The 27,457-nt window shown below is 37.4% G+C and overlaps 3 protein-coding genes across 3 annotated transcripts; all 3 read left to right on the top strand.

Moving 5' to 3' along the window:
* Window positions 1-478: 478 nt before the first annotated feature.
* On the top strand, window positions 479-24,428 carry LOC131167086 (zinc finger CCCH domain-containing protein 11). Its single transcript, XM_058125878.1, has 8 exons — window positions 479-959; window positions 1,047-1,131; window positions 1,626-1,766; window positions 1,881-1,969; window positions 3,858-4,046; window positions 4,182-4,312; window positions 4,412-4,514; window positions 24,034-24,428. Exons 1-8 carry the CDS (start codon window positions 789-791, stop codon window positions 24,211-24,213), a joined length of 1,089 nt encoding a protein of 362 aa, XP_057981861.1. The 5' UTR covers window positions 479-788; the 3' UTR covers window positions 24,214-24,428.
* LOC131167085 (uncharacterized) lies at window positions 5,749-11,715 on the top strand. The gene is made up of 4 exons (XM_058125877.1): window positions 5,749-9,859; window positions 9,949-10,758; window positions 10,850-10,968; window positions 11,072-11,715. The coding sequence occupies exons 1-4, from the start codon at window positions 9,766-9,768 to the stop codon at window positions 11,573-11,575; spliced, it is 1,527 nt and encodes a 508-aa protein (XP_057981860.1). The 5' UTR covers window positions 5,749-9,765; the 3' UTR covers window positions 11,576-11,715.
* Window positions 24,429-25,946: 1,518 nt separating the features above from the next.
* LOC131166507 (protein SENESCENCE-ASSOCIATED GENE 21, mitochondrial-like) lies at window positions 25,947-26,808 on the top strand. The gene is made up of 2 exons (XM_058125105.1): window positions 25,947-26,086; window positions 26,595-26,808. Exons 1-2 carry the CDS (start codon window positions 25,947-25,949, stop codon window positions 26,806-26,808), a joined length of 354 nt encoding a protein of 117 aa, XP_057981088.1.
* The last annotated feature ends 649 nt before the right edge of the window (window positions 26,809-27,457 follow it).

Raw genomic sequence — 27,457 nt, forward strand, 5'->3', positions numbered from 1 at the left:
ATTTTAATATAAATATTAATATATGTTTAAAAATAATTAAATAATATCTTATAATAAAAGTAAGTATCTAAATATCACTTATTTTAAATATAATTAAATACCTCTTATAACTTTTAATCTAGTTTAACATTTATTAAATTCAATACTATTTTCTTAAAAATATTCAAAATAATCCCTAAATCCAGACATCACTTCCAATCTTATTTTATATTGAAAGGACATGCAAAAAGTAAAATAAAAAAAAATCCATTTTTTTCTAATTTGGGAATTGGCCATTCTGATTTTTGATTAGGGAAGCCAAGCCCTACAGGCAAACACTACCTACCTTAATGGGGCGCCCAATTAAAATTTGAAGCCAAAACGACGTCACTATGGCTTCAACATTTCCAAACAGAGATATAACCAAAAATACCCCGACATATCATCCGAATTTCCCATCTCACCCACGTTAACTCTGGAGACTTCGATAGGTCGGGGGCCCCACCCTTCCTTAATCGTACGGAAACAAAACAGAAATAACACGAGGACGAATCCGGTATTTCAGACGGAGAGAGCTCTCGTCCCTGCCAACTCTCCGAAAGTGAGGCGGATAGAGTTCAGGCATTCCCCAAAACCCTAACCATTAGTACACTTCAAACAAATCTCGCCCCACCTGCAAGAAGCTTCGATCGCACAATCCCCTCATTGTTTGGTCGCATCCATAGGTTCTTGACAGAAAACGCTGTCATCGAGGGCGAGGTAAAACGCTGTCATCGAGGGCGAGGTATTGAGGATTCTGCTTCGCAAAGATGCCTCCGAAGCAGCAATCGAAGACCGACTTAGCGAAGAAGCAGAAGATCGTCGAGGATAAGACGTTCGGGCTCAAAAACAAGAACAAGAGCAAAAATGTTCAGAAATACGTGCAGAGCCTTCAGCAATCGGTCCAGCCCAAGCCTGACTCTTCCAAAGCCGCCGCTAAGGTTCGATCTTTTGCTTCCGAATTTGAATCATGTGCCGTATACATTTTCTATTTTGGGTTTATCACTGTTATTGTCGCTGTTGAGCAGAAGAAGAAGGAGGAAGAGAAGGCGAGAGAGAAGGAGCTGAGTGATTTGTTCAAGATAGCAGTTAGTCAGCCCAAAGTACCAGTGGGTACGTGAATCTATGGTTATGCCCGCATATTCCATTTATTTTTAATGTTCCTAAAAATAATAGAACAGTGATCAATAATTTGGGTTCAGTCCTTTTATTTTATATATATTTATAGGTTATTGTCCTTTCAATGGAAAATTAACCTGGAATGCAATGGGGAGTCACTTTTTTACTCCTGAATTTTCTTCTTCCATCTGGAAAAAAAATTGATGTAAAAACTTATGATAGAAAATGGAGCCTTAAAATTGAAGATCTCAATCTTTCTGTGGTGAATGATTGCTTTAGGCTCAGTTGGACGTTAACCTCTTACTCTCTTAGGGCTTTAAATAGAAAACGTTCAAGATGTAGATGTTTGCGGATATATATATTTTTAATTATCTGTTGTACTGTCTCAGCAAGCAAATGGAGCATATTTTTTTTTCCTGCTTCTATCCTTGTTGACATAATTGTCAGTGGTTTAGTATATTTATAATAGGATTTGGGATTTTGATTAGGTGTTGATCCCAAGTCAATCTTATGTGAATTTTACAAGGTGGGGCAATGTGCCAAGGGGTTTAAATGCAAGTTCTCGCATGATTTGAACGTCCAGAGGAAGGGCGAAAAGATAGATCTTTATAGTGACAAGCGTGACGAAGGTGATACTAATTTTTTTTTTTTGTTTCTGCAGTTTAATGGTTTGAAATTATTTATGCTGCTACTTTGTTCTAAAATTGTATTCTTCTCTTTGCCAAAAATTGTTTTCCTTGAAGAAACCATGGAGGACTGGGACCAAGCAACATTGGAGAAGGTGGTGGAGTCGAAGAAGAAAGAGTATAACCAGAATAAACCCACCGAGATTGTATGTTATCTTCTTTTGCTTAAGTTATGAAATGTGGTTATGTGATCAATTTGGCGAATGATCTCTCTCCGTGTTTCTCTCTCTCATGTTTATTTATTTTATTTTAAAAACCCTCTTTCGTATTTGTGAGAAAACAAAATATATTGAAATTTAGTGCTTATTTTCAGGGGGTATAGCCAAAGTTATTTCCATGTTTTAAGTCTTTCGTTTTACAATGTAGTATTTGACATAGATACATTTATTTTGGGGTGAGTAGGTGTGGATGTGTGTGTTCTGCCCTTGTTTAGTGATATATTACCAATATCAAGCCATCGAACCCTCTGCTCAATTGATGCCCATTGCACATGTTGAGAATTGAAACAAATTAGACTTGAATGGCGGTGCAATGCAGATAGAACAAGGTGCATCTCATCAATCATAATGAAGGAAGGAACAAAAAAATGAGAATTGAACCTATGACCTGATGGAACCAAAGTTTTGATAACCAGTTGTCTCAAAGGCTTCAGGTGTTAGAATTGAGCCCAACAATGATTCTCAAGCTATATGATAGTATTTATTCTTGGATTCATGTGCGCATGACAATATTCCAAGATATTTTATCTCTTTTTTTCTTTTTGCTCCTACGATTATTTGGAGTTCCTATAGTTGTTGCAATAACATCCTTGACATGTCATGGATAATTTATTTCATTAATTGGTGTTGTACAAAACAAGTGCAACGTTGGTTTATATTTTTCAATGCTTGTTTGTATATGAAGTAGTTTATTAACTTAGTTTAAAGATTCTGTCGTTGGTATGGAGAGAATTTGTAAAGGAGTGCACTGATGCATCTGTTTGTCGTTGTATTGGAGCTTTTGCTGCTTAAAAACATGAATTACTATCTCATTTGTTAGAACGACACCTGTTTTTTGGTTGGTGGTTTTGGTGAATATTTCGAAGAGTCAGATTCAATTACCTATGGGGTCGGTCCCTTTGTTGGCTTGACTGGAATTTTTGAATTTTGAGCATGTGTTAATGTAGTGAGTTGTAACCCATGTACTGAAGTCATGTTTGATTGGGAGTTTCAAATTCCTCTCTCCCTCCCCCCTTTCCGAATTAACTATTCTCTTTTTTTTCCCAGAACATGGATATTTCGGGAACTGTGCTTTATTTTTTATCTTTTATTTTAGTTTTTGCATACAGCTCGCTGACAAAAAAATTTGGATGACTTGGTGAATCTGGGAAAGTTGAAGGGAGAATTGGAAGAAATTGATTTTGGATTACTGTGCGTTGATTGTGACTGAACACCTCTAATTCAGAATCTAGTTTAAAAGCAATGCATGTGCCCACTGCACAGTAGGGGCCTCATAGCCCCAAAGGCACATGTTGAAGGTCAAGTTTTCTCTGTGGATGAGTCGTGCAGTCTACTTTGAAGTAAAATTTAATTAAAAAAATATTGGATTCAGGTTAATAAAATTTATTCCCAGATCATCTATTCTTGATCTGTAATTTTTTGATTTTGTATTGGTGTCTGGAGTGTTTCCATGGTCAAGAGTCACTTTAATTCCATTGCCCATATGTTGCATGATTTCAAGCATAATTTGCAGCTGACCCTTTTTTTTCAGTTACATATTTTGACTTCATATCAAATGCGATTTTGTTCTGTTGCTTCTTAATATGTGGGGTTACATTTTTTTTTTCTTTTGTTTGCTTTTTTCATTTTTTTTTTCGGTTTTTTTTTAAGAGGGGTGGGGGGGAGTGGGAGATGACGTGTGGTGTCAAGCTTCAATGGGATAGATTACCTGTATTGACTGATACCTATTGGACTTATGGGCAGGTCTGCAGTTACTTTTTTGAAGCAGTGGAATAGATTGCCTGTACTAACTGATTCTTTATGGACCCATGGGCAGGTCTGCAAATACTTTTTGGAAGCAGTGGAAAAGAAACAGTATGGATGGTTCTGGGATTGCCCAAACGGAGGCAAAGATTGTCACTACAGACATGCTCTTCCTCCAGGATATGTTTTGAAATCTCAGATGAAGGCGCTTCTGGAGGAAGAAAGTGAAAAGATGCCTATTGAGGAAGAGATTGAAAATCAGGTTGTCATTTATTAAGTTAATTATTGCTGCAGTTATTCTTTAAAGCTGAAAATAGATCTTGTTTTTCCCAAATTATTTATTATTTTCTTTGCACTCCATAATTTCTTATTGTTGTGCACTTAATAATTATACCAGCGTGCAAAAACAACAACCTCAACGCCAATGACGGCTGAGTTGTTCTTTCAATGGAAGAATAAAAAGATGGAAGAAAGAGAAGCTGGATTGGCTGCACAGCGAGCTGAGAGGGCTAAGAATGATCGCATGAGGTATATTTCTCAAGCATGTCATATGCATATATATATATATATATGTATATGTATGTTTCAATAAACAAACCACTGATTTGGTTTCCATTTGTTTTTCAGTGGACGCGAATTGTTTCTTTCGGATTCTAGCTTGTTTGTTGATGATGTGGAGGCATACGAAAAATACCAGAGGGAAGAAGAGGCTGAGGGTGCTGAACAGAAGGTAATCTGCTCCCTTAAAAAATATGCGAATTCCTATTGGTTGTGGGAGATCATGATTCCTTAGACCATGATGTATTATATTGTTGATTTTATGTTAGCGTGAAGTTATAGATTCTGGACCTCTTGATTGATTAGACAAAGACATACCCACTTAAGAGTTGGGAAGACTAAAACTAAGGGCCTGTTTGGTATCATTGCTGTTTTCGGTTTTTTGTTTCTGTTTCTGTTTGTCCACAGTGAAGAAATAGATGATAAAAATGCATTTGTTTATGTTGTCAGTTTTTTGTTTTTGTTGCTGATTTTTAGCTGTTTGTCAAAAAGCTAAAAATCAGATTTTATGGTTTTTTGTTGTTTTGACAACCTGTTGTCAGAAATTTTAATGACTAGAAATAGTTTTTTTGGATTAAATTATTCATTTTATACACTTTAAATTAAAATCAAAATTAAATGATCATATGAATTTAAATATATTTAAAATAAAAATATACATAAATTTCAAAAAGTAATAAAAAAGTTGATTACAAAATACTTTTACTATTTTTCAATTGTCATGTCCAATAAAATTTTTATTGTTTAGTAAATTTTGAAAATAGAACAATCAAGTAAAATAATTATAATAAATTTTATTTTTATTGTAGTATTTCTTAAATGTGTATTATTTGTAATTTTATTATTTGAATCATATTTTATAATATTATTTGATTTAAAGATGAAAATGAGCATTTTTTACTAAGTTTTTAATTTGTATTAATTTTTTAAATGTTAACCAAATAGGTTGCTAGTTTCTAGTTTTTGGTTTCTATTTTTGGTTTTCGTTTCTCTAGTTTTTGATAGTGACACCAAATGGCCCCTAAGATTTTAAATTCAATGTCTAGGAATGGGTATCTAATATATATTTTTATGTATTAGGTACTTTAAGTTTATTAGGGTTTTGCAATTTAGAGGTTTTTTTTTTTTTTTAAAAAGAAAATCCATAGGAGTAAGAAACTAAGAATTGGGAACTTACTGTAACATTATTGTGGCTAGTTACCATTTGTTTTCCTTTAGTATAATATTGTTCATTGCTATTAGAACAAGAAAACTAGTAGTGTTTGGTTTCTCTTTTACTTTGACTGTATTTGATGTTTGAGATTAGTTAGATTTATGAATTAGGAGTAATAGTTACTATCTTCTCAAGTCTAGATAAAGGCTTTATATATTTCTTTTGGAGTATTGGATGCTTGATTGGGGTTTTGGAGCTTCAATCTCTATTTGCGTGATCCTGTGGTAATGAACTCCTATACATCTCCTGTATTTTGCTTTAGCTTGTTCTTGTTCTTGTTTTCTGTTTTTTAGTTTTTTAGTTTTTTTTTGTTTTTGTTTTTTCACATCCTTTCCACTCTTATCCTTGTGCCTTTTATGAATAGTTTTGTAAGATCATTCTTTATTTGTTAGATGGAGCTAAACCTCACTTCAGAAAATGTAAATGTGCTTCAAAAGAATAAAATATTACTTGAAATAATTTTATGATCAACCATTTACCATTCTAAATTAAAACCTTATTTCTCTTTCTTCCCTGTTTGGCTATCTCTTCAGTATAACGCCTGCCTTATGAGTGGTATTTCATTGGCTATGCACTTTATGTAAGCTCAACTCTTAATCGGAAAGTTGGTAGGAAGTTTTGTGTGCAGTGTAGATGTATTGCCCAATATTTCTATTATACTTAAGAGAAAAGATTAATACATCTCCCAATTGGTCGGTAAACTCTTTCTAAATTACTCTTATGTATTTTCATATTATGTGTATTGTCATGCTATAGATGTAAAATGCATGTGATGCAACAATAAAGTTGGACAATTGGAAAGGAAAAGAAGAACAAAATTGACTGCATTCTTCTGCAGTTAAAGGTGGCACTATGCGATGCAATGTTGGGCTTGATGTAGTACTGGGTGGTAAATTTGCTATCTGGTAATTGAACACAAAATTCCAACAATGATAGGATAGATGGAGCTAAAGAATAAAAATAGATTGAAGAAGGAACTAGGGCAATGAGTTTCTAGGGTTTATAACCCCAATGCAGAGCTCATGTCCAGAAATTTAATTATGAGAAAACAGATATAAGAGCCAACATAGGAGGATCTCTTAGAAGCTGTAGAGCACTAGAATCCTAGCTCTTGGTCTCTTTCAAAGTTTTAATCTCATCCTTCCATTTATTAAAGCCACATGATAATCATGTCACTACTTAAAAGATAAGCACAATGATAGCCCAAGTAAATTAGCTAAACAAGGGCTTTGGAAAATTCTTGGGTGTATCGGTTGTGAGCTTTGAGGAGGAGGCAATGGCATCACTGATGAATATTGAGAAGAACTGGAAAGAAGCTCACAAAGCAGAAGAGGGATGGTAGGAGATTTGCTTGGTCAGTGAATTACAAAGGAATAGGTGACTGGATGGAGTGGTAGAAAGCAGCAAAGGGGCTAAAACTCAAGGCCGAGGAACCTCTCTATGGCCCAGACAATATAAGACTAGTGAAGAGCTTTCTGAAGAGGTGGAAGTTGGGGTATTTGTGTGAACAAGAAACAAAATTGGAGAACATCAGGGGAGCTTGATATGTGGGTGTTTCCTTGTGGAGTTACTCTAATTTTGGGGGATAGCAGGAGCGTAAATAAAATTGAATTGATATCACATTAGGGAAGGTGGAAAGCATGTCATTTCCTGTTTATTTGGGTTTGTTGAAGATAAACAGCTTAAAGAAATAATTGTAACCTTTTTGTTATTAAGTGGAGTCATTGTTGGTATATTGGTGTGGATTTAACACTTTTCATTTTCACGAAGGAGCATTAAAATGGCAATAGCCCTGAGAAATTTCACTTGGTCACATGATGAGATTCAGGCTTTCAGCTTAGACGTCCTGAATTGGTAGATTTGTTGTTTAGGTTGATTGTGAAGAGTGCATTCTGGACTTTTGCTGGTGTGCTTGCTAAGACTCATGTCTGAGTACACTCCTCTTATGTTCAACTGTGGAGGTAGGTTCAGAGGCAAGCGCTCCTTCCGCTTTGAAAGTATGGGGCTGAATGAAAATGAGTTAGGGGAGCTCATTCAAAGATGGTGAAGTTACAAAACAGTGGATCCTCCAAGCTGTAACTTCAAATGCTGATTTAAAGAAATGTAATAACAAAGTTGTTGCAAAGAAGGGGGCCACAGTTGCCCATAGTAGTTAAAAGCGCGCCTCCTAGGCGCAAGGCGCAGTGAGGCGATGAGTCCGCCGCCTCATACCAGGTGGGGCGAGGCGACCTGCAAGAGGCGACCCCAGGCGAGACGAGGCGCAGTGAAGCGCGAGGCGCAGTGAGGCGCGCCTTGTGTATTTTTAAGCCACTTGAAGGAGACAAATAGCCCAAGCCAGACTCGTATCCCTTATTCGACTCAAACGAACAGAGCCCTAGCCCCTTTCGACCCTTCGAAGCCCTTCGTGAGTTCGTTTGCGAGCCTTTGAACCAGCCGGAAGCCTTCGCGACTTCGTCTTCGAGCTTCGACCAGGATCGTGAGTTCATCTTCGACATTTTGAAGAAGCACGACCTGCGCAACTTCGTTTCGAACCAGCCGGAGCCCTCGCGAGTTCGTCTGCCTGCCTTCGAAGCAGTCGTGAGTTCGTCTGACTGCCTTCGAGCACGACGTGAGTTCGTCACGTCGCCTTCAACACTTCGAACCTTTGTAAGTCTTCTTCTTCTTCTTCTTCTGCTGCTGCTGCTGCTTGCGTCCCGCTGCCTGCTGCTTCTCTTCTCTTCTTCTTCTTCTGCTGCTGCTTCTCTTCTTCTTCTTCTTCTTCTTCCTGCTGCATGCTTGCTGCGTGCTGCTGACTGCTGACTGCTGCCTGCTTTTTTTTTTCTTCTTCTTCTTCTTTATATGTAAGCTTACTGTTTTTTAATTTATAATATTTAGTTTAACTAATGTAAGCTTATAAATTATAACTAATAACATAATATTTATTTTTTTCAAAGAAATTTAGCTACTGTTTTTTAATTTATAATATTAAGTTCAATTAATGTAAGCTTACAATTTATAACTAATACATAATATGTATATTTTTTACAGAAATTTAGCTACTGTTTTTTAATTTATAATATTAAGTTTAATTAATGTAAGCTTACAAATTATAACTAATACATAATATTTATTTTTTTTACAGAAATTTAGCTACTGTTTTTTAATTTATAATATTTAGTTTAATTAATGTAAGTTTATAAATTATAACTAATACATAATATTTATTCTTTTTATTGAAATTTAGGTACTGTTTTTTAATTTGTTTGGAAATGCATTATGTAAGTCTTAAATTATAAATATATGATGCATTGTTTTTTCAGTTAGGATACGGGATACCAAGTCTAAAATCTTAAATGGATTCTAGTTCTGGATGTGAGGCCTCGTCAAAGAAAGATCCCGCATGGAATTATGCACATTTGGAGGATAAAAAAAATAGAAATAATTTGACTTGCAATTTTTGTGCTAAAGTCACAAGGGGAGGAATATTTCGAGCAAAACAACACATTGTCGGAGGATTTCGAAATGTGAAAGAATGCTCTAAGTGCCCTACTCATGTACGTGAGGAGATTAAAGAGTATATGTTGAAGAAAGATATGGAAAAGGAGGAAAATGAGTTATTGCTCGACTTTGATGATATAGATCATTACGGTGAAGATGAAGAAGATGAAGTTCAAGAAATTGACATTCGTGGCAAGAGAGTGTTACTAGTGATGGAAGTAAAAGATCATACCAATCCAACTTGAAGAAACCAAAACAGAAGGGGCCTATAGACTTGTTTTTTACTCCCGATCCAAAGAAAGCGATTCAAGCTAGGAAAGAAGGGAAGATGAAGCAAACATCAATAAATGAAGCGTGCAAAAAAGAACTTAGAAAAAAGGCAATGGGAGATTTTGCTAGGTGGATGTATGATGCTGGGATACCATTTAATGCTGTACGTTTGAGCAGCTTTGCAGTGGCACTTGAATCGATTGGACAATATGGTCCTGGAATAAAGCCACTTAGCTATCATGAAGTGAGAGTTCCTTACCTAAAGGAGGAAGTCAGTCGAATGAAAGAGTTGTTGAAGGTCCATAAGGAGGAATGGACAAAATATGGCTGCTCAATTATGTCTGATGGTTGGAGAGATTCAGTTGCTAATAAGGACATAATCAACTTTTTAGTGAACTCTCCAAGGGGATCAGTATTCATCAAGTCTATTGATGCTTCTAATATTGTCTAGAATGCAGATAGAATGTATAGATTACTTGATGAGATGGTCGAAGAAATTGGAGAATCAAATGTGATTCAAGTGGTAACTGACAATGCGTCAAACTATGTTGCAGCAGGTAAGAACTTATTCTTAGAACTACTTTCTATAGTGTATATATTGTTTATTTTAATATTTTAATGGCTTCATTCCTTGATTTTTCAACAGGGAGATTGTTGGAAGCAAAGAGGCCACATTTATATTGGACACCGTGTGCTGCTCATTGCATTGATTTAATTTTGGAGGATATTGGGAAGATGCCTTCAATTCATGCAACTTTGAAAAGGGCAATTTTTTTGAATGGCTATGTCTATAATCGTGTTGGCGTTGTCAACTTGATGAGACAATTCACTGGAGGAAAGGAGTTACTAAGACCTGCAGTTACAAGATTTGCAACTGCCTTCATCACTCTTCGTTCAATCCATCTTCAAAAGAATAACTTGAGGAAGATGTTTACTTCTGAAGATTGGAATACTACTAAATGGGCAAAGGAGGCGGCTGGCAAAAGAGCAGCTACTATTGTTTTGATGCCTACTTTTTGGAGTACCATCGTCTATGCTCTTAAGTTAACAGGTCCACTTGTTCGTGTACTCCGTTTGGTTGATGGGGAAAAGAAGCCTGCAATGGGATATATTTATGAAGCAATGGATAGGGCTAAGGAAGCCATAGCTAAGGCTTTTGGTGAGAGAGAGGATAAATTCAAGGAGGCATTTGAAATTATTGATACGAGGTGGGGATGCCAACTCCATCAACCGTTGCATGCAGCTGCACATTACTTGAATCCAGAATTTTTTTATTCAAACCCCAACATTTTGCAAGATGAAGAAATTATGACGGGTTTGTACAAATGTGTTGGAAGGTTAGTGCCAACTATTGAAATGCAAGATAAAGTTTCAAATGAGTTGGAAAAATACAATGCCGCTAGTGGCGTCTTTGGAATTAGTTTGGCAGTGAGACAAAGGAAGACAAAAGCACCAGGTAAAGTGGCATTTGTACTACCTCTTCATTTTTGAAAATTATTTTTGCTATTTACCTAGTAGGTATTCATTTAAAATTTATTTTATAACAGCGCAATGGTGGATGGCATATGGATCAACAACTCCAAACTTGCAAAAGTTTGCTGTGAAAATTCTTAGCCTCACGTGTAGTGCTACCGGCTGCGAAAGAAATTGGAGCATATTCCAACATGTAAGTCATTAGTATATCATGGATTAATTATTAAAGAACAAGAATTACCAATCTACTGCTTTTTAGAATCATTATTAACCATATTACTTTAAACTTTTTGCAGCTTCATAGCAAAAGGAGAAATAGGCTATCTCAGCAACGCTTGAATGATTTGGTATTTGTGAAATATAATCGAACTTTGAGGCGTCGATACGACAAACGTGACACCATTGATCCCATCCTCCTGAAGGACATTGATGATAGTAATGAGTGGTTGATTGGTAGGATGGATGGTGATTTTGATGAGGATGATGAACTTGTGTTTGAAGATGATAATTTGACTTGGGATTCTGTTGCTAGAGCCGCTGGACTAAATAACCCCCCGCATCACACTAGATCAAGAATAAGTACAAATATGCCATCATCGTCTAAAGGAAGAGGAAGGGCTTCATCTAGTAGTGCAACCACTGCTAGGGGTCGGATCACAATGTTGGAACTTGTAGATGAGGATGAAATCCAAGTTGATAGTGTAGAGGAGACGGAAGAGGAAAAAGATGTTGGAGAAAACAGTTCTAATGATGAAGAGGAAGATGATGATATCTTCACCGACCTAGTTGATGATGAGTGATGAATGATGATTGAGGAGGATTTTTAGATTTTATATTTTGAAATCTTTTATTGTACTCTTTTCTTTTGATGTTGAACTATGTTGAATTGTTGAGGCTTTTGGGCTTTGTCTTGGCAATTTTATTAAATTTCCAATTTTTTTATTGAATGTTTTGACATTTTAAATTCTAATATGACTAGATATTCATATGTTCATATATAAATTACCCCAAATAGATATTTTACACCATTTTAATAATTGTGCGCCTCACCTTCGTGAGGCGCGCGCCTTCGCCTCGCGCCTCGCGCCTCGGCTTCAAAGACCCTTTGTGCCTCGGCTCGCCTCGCGCCTCTGACTACTATGCAATCGCCAATAGATGCCCTCTTTGGATGGCCGATGCTGAATCAGTTAAGCATATCCTCCTTCATTACCCTTGGACAAGGAACCTGTGGAATTTGGCCCTGAACTTGATTGAACAACGGTGGGTCACCACCAAATCTTTTTTATTTTTTTTAGGGGGAAGGGCGGGGAGCTTAGGGATTGAAGAGGGATTCGGGCAACAAAAGAGAAGAAAAATGCTTGGTCTCTCATTCCCCTTGCAATCTTCTGGTTTGTCTAGGAAAAAGAGAAACAAGAGAGTGTTCAGTAACTCAACCTCAATGCTTCAGACAGCAAAGAGCAATGGTTAAAGGAAGTTACTAGCTGGCACGATGGAAATGTTGTTTATGACTTTAACGTAATCTTTGATCCTTGCAACACTCGTCATGGTGGTTGATTTGTTGTTATTCGGGTTGGCATCCTCAATAAATTCCCTTTATTAATCCAAAAAATGTTGCAAATATGAAATAAGTTGAAGTTTCAAGGAGGAAAACATGGTACTTAGGGTTAGAGAGGGAAAGAGGGATAAGAACCAGTTGGCAGTCCCCCAGAGCTGATGTCCTGTTCTAGGTCTGCCCACTTTATGTATTAATAATAGGGGCAGGAATGGCAAAAGTACCCCCACGGAGCTTATGTACAGCTCCAGGTCTGCCCTCTTATGTATTTAATAATATGGCCCCCACTCGCACCATCTAATTACTAAACTTGCATGTTATCTTTTAACACTCCCACTTAAGCGAGACATTTATTGCATCTCTCAACCCCAGCTCAACCCCAGCTTGTTTCTATAATTAGAGCCGTTTTAAATTAAAATAGTTTTAAAACATTCATCGACAGAATTTTACAAATGCTCCTCAACCCTTGTCAACACAAAATCCTTCTTAAAATGACAGTCGACCCAATGTGCTTTGTCCTCTCATGTAGTTCTAAGTTTACGACATATTTATGGGCTTTATTATCAAGAATACCATCTTTGATACCAGACTTCAACCACACAAGCTCACTTAGTATGAGCCATAGCTTGATATTTTTTCTTCAACATCAGATTTTTGTTATAGTAGTTTTTTTTTCACTAGGTTGGGCAAGATTACCATCCAAAAATGTATAGTATTAAGTAGAACTTCAATCTTTCAACATAGCCAACCCAATAGGCATCAAAGTATCCCATGATCTAACAGTTTCTATTACATTTATACATCAACTTTGCTAGGGGAGTACAAACATCATCCTAGATTGTTTTGGATTTTTCGTAAATTTATTCACCAATGCCCATAGCAAATGATATGTTAGTTCTATTGATAATCAAGTAGATCAACTTGCCGCCCTTGCATTGCTGTTTTTCTTCAAAGTCTAGTCCAACATCCATAGACAACTTCAAGTTGAGATCCATATGAGCATCAATTGCTCTAGCTCCTAACATACCCTTTACCCAGAACTCGGGCGCGGAACAGCTTGCAAAAACAGTTATTGCGCCGCCATATACTCAATGAGTCGCATAGTTGCTCCGTTCCTGCCTCCCCCCTTAAGGCTCCCCCCTTAAGGCGCTCACTACCTTTGCAAGTTGGTTTGGTAGAAATTAAAGAAGCTTTATGATAAGAAGTCGATTTACCACGACAACTGTTGACATAGTCGAGGTCATCTTCTCAAGCCCTTTGCCAACTCCTCTTTCATTTGAGATTTTGAGTAACATAATAAGAAGGGGAGAATGTCGTGGATCAATTATGGGATTTTGTTAATTGACTAAGTGATAACACAAGGAAGTTTAGGGACATATAATACAAAAGGAGTAGAAGAGAGGAAAAGAATTTTGTGACAACCGGAAGCCAATGTTAGTGAACACTAGATATAGAAGACTGTGTTCGGAGTTTTGGAACCATGCTGCAGATGAACCCTGTTGTGGAGTGGCGAGGCATGTCAACAGCTAGTTATGTGTTTGGGGAGATGAGGGGTCACTTGGTTAGTTGGGTCTCGCGTAGGGCTGTGGGGGATTGATTCCTACATTCTTCCTTAAATGTTGCATAATGCTGTCATTTCTTCTTTTTTGATCTCTAATGGGTGAAATTTTTTCCTCTTGGGATTTTCATTTTCATAGGTCTCTTCATGACTGAGAGTTGGAGGAGCTCTCTTCTTTGTTGTTAGAAATGTGTTGGCTGTTGTTCTCCCTGTCCTTTTTCGCTGGGGGGGAATGTGTGATTGTTGGTCCAAGTTGTTAGATTCTTTAGGGATTTTGTGTTTTGAGCATTTGAATTGTGTTGACATTTCTATTCTGCAGCATAAATGCATGATACTATATGGAAGGCTAAAGCTCGCTCTAAGGTCAAAGCTTTTGTTTGATTGGTCATTCTTAATATAGTCAACACCAACAATTCGTTGCTCTTTGAAATTTTTTTCTTTGGATGTGTTGTTTATATTTTACACTTCCCAGTCTGCCTCTCATTTTTTTCTCTCTTGGAGGGTGTGGGATAGATTTTTTTTTATTCGTTAGAAGAAGATTGGATTTTGTCCCCAAAATGGAGGAGCTTTTTTTTTTTTTTTTTTACAAGTTTTGTAAGGATAGAGATGACTCAGCCACATGGAGGTGGGTTTTGTGCCCTTGCGTGGGGTATTTGGTTGGAACATTATGGCCATATTTTTACGGTCAAGAGGGTGATGCATTATTTGCTTTAGGACATGAATCATTATTTTACTTCCCTTTGGTCTTTTGCAGCTGACTGCTTTAAGGGTTGTGCTCCTCAGATATATAGTAAGATTGGCAGGTTGTGTTATTTTGTTAGTAGTTTTTATTTTTATTTTGTTAAATCTTTTGCACTCTTATTTTATTAAGGGGGTTCTTATTCTTTGTTTTTGAATGGCAAAAGTTGTCCGTGCATAGACCATCAGAGGCACCCCCAACATGCCTCGATCAGCAAACACTAATACGGGGAATATACAACACAGAAACAATGCAAAATGTGGCAGCACACACTAGCACAAAGCAGCACATCATAACTTCAAAGGTCCAGAATGCTAGCCTTGGTGTATTCCCGAGAGGGGGTGTGAATTGGGTATTAAAATATTCTTCCTAGGTTCAATTAAGCTGGCAACAGTAACACTCAACCTAGGGTCTGTCTATATACACATAAACCCAAATGTGTAGATAAATGTAAGAAGTGGAAATTAAATCATGCGCAACATTCACACTATAACATACATGTGTAGAAATATAAATTGCAAAAATATAAACAATGCACACACGATATGTTATCGGGGTTTGGCCGATACTGCCTATTTCCATGCCTTGGCTCACCAGTACAAGGATTCCACTAATGCTCACTTAATGGGTGGAGCGGCACCGGTTACAATTAGGTCAATTCACGGGGTTGACCTCAACCTACAACCGCACCTTACCAGGACGGTACACCTAGCTTTCCTAATCGGGTCTAAGCCAATTCGGGATTATTCAACAGGGCTAGTCTCCCTCTTCAGGCCCATGCCTAGAATACAATAAATATAAAACTTTGCGTACATGGAAATATGCTTCTACACAAGTAGATATGTACTAAAATACGCACAATATAATCAATGCACACCAATAATGTAGGAACTATAAGCTCAATGGTGTATATGTGCAAACAACGCTTAGTGTAATGTATAATCTCAAATATGCACAAGAGTGTTCAAACAAGCTATTCTTTGAAACAAGATATACTAAATCTCAATGTTAGATTAGGGTTTCAAAGATGCTAGCAATAATATTCAAACAAACTCAAAAATATTTTCTTAATGTAGCAAGCACAAGAGTTGTTTGAAATCAAACTTGTAAAAATATTTTTGCACACAAAAATATGGGCTTAGGTATCTTGCAATATCAATGCAAAGACCCACAAGCCACTAAGTTTTCCCCACACAAGATTTATTAGATTAAATCACTGGGAAAACTTATGCTTAACTTTCATTATCAAAATCAATCAACAAATAACATAATGAGAGTTTTAAGCAAATTGGAGTGGAATATAAACACTCAGAACACTTTCACAAAGTTTGGATGATCAAAGGAATAGGTGTATTTGAGTGTATGGGAGTAGTATGAGCAAAATAGGATTTGGAAATTTGAGAGAGTTTTGGTTTAATCCTTTATGCTAAAAATCCCTAATTTGTTCAAATGAACTCATATATATAGGCAAGACACAAATCATGACCGTCGGGAGACACTAGGGGAATTATTAAATTGTTTTAATTCTGTTTAAGAAAATTAACCCCATTTAACTCCTCTTAACCTCGGTGAAAAATTGTGCAACCCGAGAGTTTCGGGTGCCTGACTTGAAGTTCGGTTGCCTGAACAGACACAATAGAAAAGTCATTTTTGAACGTTCGGGTGCCTGAAAAAGGGTTCGGTTTGCTGAATCGAAGGCGATTTTAAAAGACCGCGGTTCGGTCGCCTGGTCCTGAGTTCATTAGCTCGAGGCAAATTTGAACGTGAAGTTCGGGCTGCCGAGTTGGTAGGAAAAGTCAGAATAGCGGTTCGGTCGCTTGAGGACACTATGGTCAAATTGGTTTGGTCCCCCGAAGACAAGTCAACCTTCTGACTTGTCAAGGGTTCGGTCGCTCGAGGTGTTTTGAACACCAGGGGTTCGGTCGCCCGAATCCTCCCAATTTTACCCTCTTAAGTCTTGTTTTACTTCAATTTATTCCCCTGATAATATATGTGATATTGGGGACTATTTTACGTGTAAGTGCAAGGACCTAAGGTCATTCTAAGGTCTTTGAGAGTACGCCTAAAAACCTGGCGTCGGTCGACCGAAGGGTGATCCCTAAGGTCACTCTATGGTCATGAGTTTATCAGTTCCTACATGCATAATGCACATCAATTATTATAGACCATTCATACTTTACTATTACAGACCCGAATTTAATATAAAAGTACAACAAATGAATCTTCTGGGTCTTCTTTTGCTTCACGGTAACATATGGCGTCATACAATCTTGCTAAGATGAACCTGTATACAAACTCGGCAAACATTAAATACCTGAGTATTTGTCATAATCAAAACAGGGTATGACCCGTAGGGTCAACACAGAACTTCATGAAAGAGGCATCCACGACCACATAACTGAAGTTACAGTATCTTAGGTGGAATCACAAAACATAAATCATCTCTGTCTAATCCTGCCAGAATTGGATTTAACCATGCAGAACAGAGTAAAGCACAAGTAAGAACTGTAGACTCTTAAGCAGCAGTGTAGACCCTCACTAAACAACCTGGCAGCAGCTAGAAGTGTAAGCAGGCTTGACCAGGAGATCACATATACTCACAACGTCAAGATCACATATACTCACAGCGTCATAACAATATCATCACTTGGCAACCAATCAAAGGAGGCATCAGAACAGCGATAGCAGTCTGCAAGCTAGTGTGTGAGTGCAAGTCTTTTACATCAGCAAACTACCACGAACCACAAAACACCCACAGAAGTTGTCATGGCTGAGAAGAGAAGGAGACAAAACCTCAAAACAACTCTCAAACCAGAGAAGAAACCTTTAAGAGTGGCTGATGGAGAGAAAAGAAGAAAGGACAAGAAGTGCTGCAACTTAGAATTAGGTTTGCTGAGAAAATATGGAACTTAGGGTCAGAGGGAGAAGAGAAGAGAAGATGATGTTTGAAGGAGAAGACCCAGTCTGTAGTACCTTGGAACTTATGTACAGATCTAGGTCTGCCCTCTTTATATACTAATGACAATAGGATGTGAAGTACAAAAATAACCCCCACTTATACCACCTAATTAATAAATATAATATTCTCTTCTAACAAAAAGTCTTTGGTAGGATTGATGTGAAGATGGCCCTGATATTAAATGCGATTAAGGAGCTGGACCTTATTTAAAGAGAAGGATGCATATACGTGGAAGAGAAGGACTGAAATGATAGCTTTAAAGGATTGTGGGTAAATTGTCAACTAAAGAAAATTTTGAGAGGCAAATTTCTAGGGCTCTTTTTTTTTTGGGTATACAAAATTTTATTGAAGCACGAGCGAGGTACAATAATAGTGATGACCAAAATAATTTCGAAAAAGAGCTCCTCTCCAATCCCTTTGAACGTCGGTTAGCGACAAACCCTCCAAAAAAGTCTTAATGAATGGCCCTAGAAAGTTACCAAACACAAAACTCTATCCCATAACAAAGTTAGAGGGATTGTGAGATCCTTGAAGGTTCTGGTAGTCCTTTCTAACCAAAGGGTCCTTAAGACGATGAATGTTGTACTATGCCATAAAACACTTCCTTTCCTACTTGTGCAAAAGCCTCAATTTTCACAATTAAGAAATCTTCCACATTCTGAGGTGCCATCCAATCTTCATTGAAAAAAGAAAATAGAGCTTTCTAGAGGTTGGTTGCCACTTGAAAATGAAGGAAAAGGTGAGCTTTTGTTTCGTTGGACTTATGGCACATCAAACACATATACTGACTGAAAGAATAGTAATATCTTGTTGATTGCAACATATTATGCAGTAATATTAATCTATTGAGATTCATAGTTTTGATGAAGGTCCAAATCTTAAAAGGAACCTTTGATGTCTTCCAAACGATGAGGCTCTAAGGGATGAAAGATTTAAAGAAAAGAGACTTGAAGAATCACCTTCTCAAACCCTCTCATCATCCATTTTAAAAGGAGCAAAACAATCCATAGTAAGCAAGGTAGTAAGCTCATCAACCTCTTTTTCATTGAGGTCCATTTAAAAATGAAAATCTTAAGGGAGCTTCTCAGAAGAAAGGAAAGAGCCTGATAGGTGCATTTTTGGAGAGTGGAAATTGAACATAGGAGGCACTATCAACTCCAAGGAGTTCTCACCCACCTAAATATCCTCATAAATTCGATTCATATTGACTTTACCCCTTTGAAATGGATCGAGGAAAGAACATGCATGCAATGTGGAAACGAGCTTTTAGGGGCTTGCATGATAAACAATGTCACTTGATCTAATTTCCTACCCATTTCGATGAACCCCATATTTACTTTCTATTACCTTGTGCCGTAGGGAATTAAGCCTCAAGGGCAACCTTCATTTACTAATAAGAGAGAGGTTTCCCCATCCCTTTCCAAGATTTTCTAATGGGAGTCTCTTATTCTCCTCAAAGTCACCCATCAGCTTCTCAAGAGCCTTGGCTACATTCATGAGGGCTCTAAAAAGGTATTAGTGAATAGGAAAGGTGTTGTGTTTTGTGGCTCATATCTTTGAGGGGATGACATACGCAAGGAGAAAAACATGGTAAAATCATCATACTGGGGGAAACCGTCGACGATTTAGCTGGATTTCAGAATGTTTGCTCTCAGCTTTTATCTGTCGAAGGAACCGTCGACGGCTGTTTGAATTTTTCTGAGATGGTTTGCTCTCGGTATCGCAAACCGTCAACGGTTTTGTTTTGGGCAGCGGTGCTGATTTTGAATTTTGATTGTGAACGTTAAGTTGATTAGGTGTTTGGAGGGGAAACCTCCATGGTGTTTATAAATATGTCTATTGTGAAGTATCTGTAACATTGGAAGTGTCTTTGACACAAGATAGTAATATATTTTTGCCGATTGTTCCCGTGGATGTAGGCATTGCCGAACCACGTAATTCCTTGTGTTGTTCATGCTATCATTTGTTTGTTGTGGTTGTGTTCTGTATTTGTTATTTCATTGATTTGTTTGATTTTCGCTGTGCAAATTTGAGTTTTATACAACAAAAGGAGTGGTGGAGAGGGAAGTACCAACGTGTCTAACACAACACCAAGAGATAATGACACCCTCTCAAGAGCCTTGGCTATGTTCATAGGGATTCTAAAAGGGGATTAGAAGTGAATAGAGAGAGGCACCAATGAATGTAATAGCCCCAAAAGATAAATTCACCCTCGTCCACCCCTCCAACCTCCTACTGGCTCTTGACCATGGGGCCTTGAAAAGCCAAAAAATTAGAATTGTCCCCAATAGTGAGGCTAAGATGAGAAAGAAGCTAATCTCAGGAACGACCCTAGTTGGTACCAGCAACCCCACTCTTGGACAAGTCAATTTTCAACCCCGAAATCTTTCCAAAAAATTTAGCAAAATAATAACGTTATAGAATTTGGCAACATTGTCCTCAAGAAACAACCTAGTTTCTTGGGCACTAGATATGTGATAACATGGTCCTCAAGAAACAACCTAGTTTCTTGGTCCGTGGATATGTGACATCTCCATTTCCTCCCTCCCAATAGATAAACCTTCAATCACTTCCAAACTCTGTGCCTGCAAGAGCATTCTGCTTAAGACATCCGCCACCAGGTCAACAATGGAGACAGCATATTCCATTGCATAAGCCACTACGAGGCCCTAAACCACTCTCTAGTCTGACCATTAACAATAACTGACAAATTGGTCGAGCTCAAGGAACAACTGATATGCTTCCTTCCTCCCCTAAGCTTTCCTAAACATCACCTTATCCAAAAAAGCCAATTTATTATAACAAAAGCTTCCTCAAATTCCAGCTTAAAGGTAAGCCCATAACCTGTACCACCTTATTAGCCACGAGAACAACGTCTAAAATTTCTCTCTCGAATAAACGCTGGCTAAGCCATGGCCATTGTTTCCCCCCTCAAAAGGCTCTTTTGCTTTTACCAGGTGACAACGCCAGAAAGTTCTTCCACGAGGTTGCAAATTCTCATAAGAGGTCTCTAAATCAGCAAGGTTTTTATCAATCAGGGCAGCTTTAGCAAGGAAACGGATGTTTCCTATGGGATAGTATTAATGAGGACAACTTTAGGATTTTGCATGAAGAGAGTTGCTGGGAGGAGGCCTTCTCTTGATGGACTTCATTTTGATCAGTTAGTAGAGATGGTTGCACGGACCCTTTGCTGAGGGAAAAGTAGTTGCAGGCCTTGAACTCGTCATTGGAGACAAAGCTCCTGGTCCGGATGGTAAGTCATTGGCTTTCTTCAAATATGAAAGCCATTCAGCAGTTTTTTTGGCAGGCCAGTTTTAAGAAAATCTTAATGCTATATTTATTGCATTCTTGTCAAATGAAGGAGGGGCTGTGGATAGGTGGGTACCGTGTAGAAACTCTTGGTCTAAGCTCTCATCAAGGGTCAAAAAACTTATATCAGGGTTGAGGAAGGTTGTTTCTGAAGCTGAAAATGCTTTTATTCTGGGACATTAGATTTTGAATTTTTTTTTTTTTGGCTTATTTGCTAATCAACTGTGGATGTTGTTTTATTTGCTAATGCACGTGTTGATTCTAGATTCAGAAGTGTTGAGCAGGCATATTTTTAAAATGATGTGGAGGCTATGACCATGTGAATTGGGACTTCCTATTATGCCTGTGGATTGGGATTTCGCAGTAGGTGGAAGATTTTGCATCTCCTGTGGCGATTTTTCTATTTTAAGTGTGCTCTGTTCCCCTAGGCTTGAGATCTCTCGCCTACTTTGACACTATGGTGTTTTCATGGAACTGATTTGAATAGGAGCAACTACGCTACCTTGGATATCTATTTGCAGCTTGAGGCTTTGTCGAGGCTTAATAGTCAAATGTCAGAAAGAGAGAGATCTCCTCAGTTGGAGAGGTCTAAGACTTGGACCAGTTGGCTGTCAGCCTTGGCTGCAGTGTAGGCAAGCTCCCAGCTCTTTATTTGTAGTGTGCTGTTGCTGCTTCCTTAAGGTTAATCTGTTTGGGGTAGTTTGATGGAAAAATATTACAGGAGGCTGGCTTGAAAGAAGCTTTACCTGCCAAAAGGTGTTTTGTTGATCCTCATAAAAAAAGAATAAGAAACAAGAGTCTATTGTCTAGCCTATGAGAACGAGAAAATCCAAAGGGATTTTTCCTGGAGCTGCACCGATGAAGAGAGAGAGAGAGAGAGAGAGAGAGAGAGAGAGATCCATCTTGTGAACTGGAGGACAGTTGAGACTGCTGCAACCTTTCAACAGGTCTTTCTTTCCAAGCGGCAGTGGAGATTTGAGGAGCAGGATGAGGCTCCTTGAAAAAATTGTTATGAACAAATTGGTCCGGGTTCTTGAGTGTGATTTCGAAGGAAAGGCATTGGCCCATGTTGTCAGTCAGATTATATCAAGCCATAATTAGCTTATAATTAGCCTATCTATTTATGGCATGATTCTTCTATTATAACTGTAACTGCCATGTAATTAGCTGCCATGTAACTAGCTGAAACGTTGCTATAATGAGAAGAACCCTCACAAAGAGGGATTCAATACAATTGATACATGTGTGGTCTGGGGATTAGTCTTAGACGGCACCTTCATTATCTGTTTAGCTTGGCTAGGATAAAGATGCAATGGTAGGGAACATATCCTCCATGGGAAATAATGGCATTATATGAGCAAGTTTTTGGGAAGTAGATGAAGTGGAGAACTTATTGAGGTCCTTAATGGAATCAGTATTAATTTTGCTTAGTGTTACCAGGGAAGTTTCTATCAGGTAGTTGGGAGAAAATGGAGAAAATTCTCAGTGAAACCCTATTTCAAGCTGATCTGCAAGGGAGATGGTTATTTCCCTTGAAAGACTGGAAAATTTGAGCTCCAAAGAAAGTTGCTTGTTGTATTATATTGTTATTGGGTCTGGGAAATTAGCCAGGGAAGCCATTCTTACTGGTGATAATCTTGGGAGTTAAAGGGGTGGTTTTTGTGAATTGGTGTTAGATGTGCAAGGGGGCAGGGGAAATTACAAACCACCAGTTATCGCACTCTGCAGCAAGGCAAGGGAATTTTGGAGCTTGGTCTGGCAGTGGTTTGGGGGAGTGTTGACTATGCTCAACTTTTGGAGAATAGCAAGATGTGATGTCTGTTCTGGGAATGTGTGAAATCTTGCCTCTTTGTTTATTGGTGCATTTTGGGGGAAAGGAACCAGAGCGTTTTTTAGGGAAGGAGACTTCTGTTCAGAAACTTAGGATAACTTTGTCCATACTTATACATTTGGAGCTCTTGAAACTTTATACCAGAATCTACTAATACTTGAACGGAGTTTGTTTTCAAGAAAAAAAAACTCTGATTTCCTTGTTATTCATGTAATTGGTTTTTCTTTAGATTTGGCTTGGTACCCCTTGACGTCTTTTAACATAATTTCTCATAAAAAAAAATTCCAATTAGCATTCACCGAACCCTGTGGCAAGCTGCTTCTTTATTCTTCCTCCCTCTCCCCCCCTACATAGTGTTTCTAATGCATGTTATAAAAATCATCACTTCTTTTTTCGGTTGGGGGCTTTTGATGTAGTAGTTTTACTATACCTTGATTGAAGGGTGGAGTGGGTAGGTTTATTAGGTCTTGAGAGTAAAATCCTTTGTTTTGTGAACTGGAAGAATTTTCTGCCCTTATTGCGACTCAAGATTTTGAGATCCATCAATAATTAAATACCATTTTAAGTATTTTATGTGGTAAAGATCTTTTGCAAAGTTTTTATACATCGCTGCGTATCTATGCTGTCACTGTAAAGACAAATGCAATTTTCCAGTTAAATAGAAATTTTTTTATTTGAATGGTCTGGATTTTATGATTTGTGACAAGCATTTTAGCTTTGCTTGCAATTTGATTGGAACCAAGGACCTGAATGGAATTTTAGATCTCTGACCCTGCGGGGCTGTATATTTTCTTTTAGTCCCACTCAAAATGCTGGATGTGATTCCCATTGTTCCAATGGGGAAATTTTTGTCCTAGGCACAAGCAGAGAGGCAATAATCCAATTGAGTTAAGCATCTACTGCAAGTTGCAATTAGGGACTGTGACCTATCCCATATTTGGTTTGCAGATGGAACGTGAGTAGGAAAGGTATGGAATGAAAATTTTGAATTAGAAGCATGACAAAATCAAATGATAAATTTGATTCCATTCAACCTTGATTCCATTCCATTCAATTCCATTCCATTCCTACATATGAAACATGCACTTATTGTCCATTATGTCTCCTTCAATGTCTTCTTTCCAATAAATAAGGTTTGGAACAAATTGTGAACGAAGGTTTATGCATGTACATGTTAAAAATTGATTGAGGAAATTGTATGATTGTGGTGCATTTTATTGTTTGCCTGTTTGAACAGAAAATGCAGATGATGTTAATAGGACAAGTTGAATAATGTGCTTATCTTGCATTTGATTTTGTTCTAACATCAGGCCAAGGAAAAGGCTGCTGGGGAGGGACCAAGCAGCTCAACAAGTGCAGCTGTGGCTGCCGATTCTGAAGATGCTCTTCCTGAGGATGACGATGAGCTAGACATGGACGAGTTAAACGAGCTTGAAGCAAGTTTATCAAGAACATCAATTCAAATTGGTGAGCCGGGTGTAGAAACGTAATCTTGAGAGGGAGATGGGGGTTGATAGATTGTGTAACAGTTAATATAATTTATAAAAAAATTATGAGGGGGAAAATAATTTATGTTTTAAGTTGGGGACGCAGTTAGATATTTGTGGGGAAGTAAGGGGTGTAGTTTCCAATCCATTTGATGCCTGGTTTGGTGGACATCAAAGTAAACTTGGAATTAAAATTGCATGAAATGTTTTTGGGTTGATATTTGCTCTTTATGGTCTCGCGTGCTTGTGTAAAAGATGAGATCCAAATTGTTCGAATTTTAAAATCTTCATGAACTTAAATGAATTTTTTAAACAAGCATGTTCCTCAAATTTAGGAAATCAATCTTCAAATTATAAAAATGAAATAATTCATTAGCTCAATGAGCGGAGATGTTGTAATTTGAGTTCAGTTGAAACAAATTAAATTTATAAATAAAATCATATGAATCATTATCGAACCAAACAATGAACAATATGAAAATAATTTAATTTATTTAAAATTTTATTTATAATTAGTGTATATTGCTACAGTTGACAAGTCAATTTTTGAATTATATAAATATTATAACTCGCAATTTTAATAAGTCTAGATGTAATTTGAATTCAGTTCAAACAAATTCAATTTATCAAATTAAAATAAAACAAATCGAATAATGAATAATTCGTACAAATAATTTAACTTATTTTTAATTATATTTATCCACATTATAATATTTGATGTTCCTCTTATTTATTGATTAAGATTAATGAGTCGTTAAATAATCGTGGAAGGGCATTTAGGGAATTGAGGTACATTCGCGAAGGAGGAATTGCTCGAACAAATTATGATTTTATGATGGATAGTGAAAATAAATCAACAGGATTGTCTCGTGAAATGACAAGTGGACCATGGGATCATTTCGTTGAGCATATGGGGCCATGGGGGGTGGTTCAGTGAGGAATTTCTGCCTTGCAATTGTGTAGGACCCAGCCTTCATGTCTGATAATATCTCTATTAATATTATTATTATTATTATTATTATTATTATTATCTCTCTCTCTCTCCTGTTTAAATTATTTGTATTTTTCTTATCTGTTAAATTTTATTCAAAATAAAAATTTATTTTAAAATGACTAAATATTAAGAAAAAATTAAATATTAGTAGGGTGTAAGATTAAAATTTTGTTTATAAATTTGATATATTTTTTATTTTTATTCTCACATTTTTTTAAATAATCAAACATAAAATATGAATCTTTTGATTTTAAAAATTTTTTTCAAGATAAGAAGTGTTATTGGCAAGTGTTGTATGTTAATCGACCTTGGGTTTTTTCTTTAATCGGTTGAATGTGTTTATGTTATTTTGAGGAGAGGTGAGTGGGGAATGAAGGTGTGATGTGAAGTAGTAGTAGTTAGTGGGCAACGTGTCGGACAAAATCTGCCGAACGTAACATCAAATTCCAACCAAAAAAATAAAGCTATCGCGGAGCGGAGCAGGCACAGGTTATATATATATTTATATATTTGGGAAAGATATAGAATGCCATGTGTGCCTGAAAGCGCTGGCAGGTGTAGGTAGCAAGAGTTTTTTTTCCATTTTATTATTAGTTTATAATAAAATATAAAATAACATTTAGAAATTTTTTTCAGTTTAATGGTGATGTAACCTTGCAGTTGGGGCTGCGAGATTTAAACAAATCTTGTAAGTTGATCCAAAGAAATTTTTTTGAAAAAATAGATTTGCATGGGACACAGGATGGAGAACAGATTCCGGACGAGTGGCGGGTTTAGTTTGTTGTTGGCAAGAGAATCTCCCATTAGCAGCTGCTCCCAAATCTCCAATGCTAAGCTGATCTTGGCTCTCGTCGCCAATAATGTTTCCCTTGCCGTCAACAAGTACTAGGCGTTCGTAATCATACGGTTTCAATTCAGAGTTTTGCAAAAATCGTTTTGCACTTGGTTGTCTAGAAAATGGGGAGGAAGAAAGGAAAAAGGGGACGATGCCGTTCATAATATGTTATTTTCATTTCCCCGGCCAGGGCCGGCTCTTCCATTAGGCCACTGAGGTACTTGCCTAGGGTCCCAAAAATTTTGGGGCCCCTAAATATTTTTTTAATATAATAATATTAACATTATTTATGGAATTCATGTGTTTGGTGGGTGGAGTGCAGATAGAGTGCAGTTAAAATTATTTGATATAGTTAGAAAAATTAATTTTAAATAAAAATAAAAATTAAATAAAATATTAAGGACCCCTAATTAAATTATTCGCCTAGAACTCCATATTGTGAAGAGCCGCTACTGTCCCGGCAAGCCATCGTTAACAACATTAAGAAAATTTAATGTGATTTCCTTTAATTTTTAATTTGGTTTTATATTTATGAGTTTGATATGTCTTGTCCAGGCGGGGTTATTCTGCGGCGACTCAAGGGGTAGCGTCGAGCGTAGCCAAAGGAGCAAGGAGTGGTGTGATGGTGAAGAAACAAGGAGAACAGACGGGGAAGACGAATTCTTCATGGGTCCCAGATCCCGTCACTGGCTACTATAGGCCGGAGAATCTTGACGACGAGATTGATGTCGCCGGCCTCAGAAACATGCTCCTAAAGAACAAGCATTGATCGATAGATGAGTTTTTCAAGATTGAACGGCGGTGATTCGTTGATGGTGCTTGGGTTGGACGCTGGACAGGTTTTTGTATCCCTTCCTCCAATCTTAGATTAGGAAATTTTTCGAAGCAGTTATAGTGCAAGAACTCGACTCGTGAGATATGGAATAAATAAATAAGAAAAGGGGTAAACAGTAATTTGAGCAGGCTTCGTAGACGAAGGCCCTTCTATTGTTTGGCAACGAAATGCAGAGATTCGTCGATGAGAAGTCGAGAGATTTTGGGAAATCCTGAAATCTCAGGCTCGTCGACGAGGCCACCACTACGTTGACGAATTTCTTTCGCTGGCACGTCGATGAAGACGCTGCCTCGTCGGTGAGGTTTGCCGGGTCAAATGCTCTATAAATATCCATTTCCTTTGCTTCTTGGCTAAGTTATCAAATTCTCTCTCTCTCTCTCTCTCTCTAGAACTCAAAGCTCCACCCTCTCTTTCTAAATTTCTTCTCCATTCGTCATTAGAATCAACGATCCCACATTATTGCGAGAATCAGGGAAGGAATCTCTACGTGTTATGTGAAACGGATCTTCGTTTTGAGGTCTTCGGGTTTTGACCCAAAAATCGAGGTAAGGTTCAGTTTTCATTTTCGTTTCGGTAGATTTGT

Source organism: Malania oleifera, chromosome 10 (genome assembly GCF_029873635.1).
Source record: "Malania oleifera isolate guangnan ecotype guangnan chromosome 10, ASM2987363v1, whole genome shotgun sequence".
In the NCBI taxonomy this organism is placed as follows: Eukaryota; Viridiplantae; Streptophyta; class Magnoliopsida; order Santalales; family Ximeniaceae; genus Malania; species Malania oleifera.

What these genes read in the sequence shown, in the direction of transcription:
- LOC131167086 (XM_058125878.1), top strand. Translation starts at nt 789, where the DNA reads ATGCCTCCGAAGCAGCAATCGAAGACCGACTTAGCGAAGAAGCAGAAG. An exon ending in TCAGCCCAAAGTACCAGTGG is followed by an intron (nt 1,132 to 1,625) that starts GTACGTGAATCT and finishes GATTTTGATTAG; the next exon opens with GTGTTGATCCCAAGTCAATC. An exon ending in AGGAAGAGATTGAAAATCAG is followed by an intron (nt 4,047 to 4,181) that starts GTTGTCATTTAT and finishes TAATTATACCAG; the next exon opens with CGTGCAAAAACAACAACCTC.
- LOC131167085 (XM_058125877.1), top strand. Translation starts at nt 9,766, where the DNA reads ATGTATAGATTACTTGATGAGATGGTCGAAGAAATTGGAGAATCAAAT. An exon ending in GTCAAACTATGTTGCAGCAG is followed by an intron (nt 9,860 to 9,948) that starts GTAAGAACTTAT and finishes ATTTTTCAACAG; the next exon opens with GGAGATTGTTGGAAGCAAAG. An exon ending in ATTGGAGCATATTCCAACAT is followed by an intron (nt 10,969 to 11,071) that starts GTAAGTCATTAG and finishes AACTTTTTGCAG; the next exon opens with CTTCATAGCAAAAGGAGAAA.
- LOC131166507 (XM_058125105.1), top strand. Translation starts at nt 25,947, where the DNA reads ATGGAGAACAGATTCCGGACGAGTGGCGGGTTTAGTTTGTTGTTGGCA. An exon ending in GTTTCCCTTGCCGTCAACAA is followed by an intron (nt 26,087 to 26,594) that starts GTACTAGGCGTT and finishes TGTCTTGTCCAG; the next exon opens with GCGGGGTTATTCTGCGGCGA.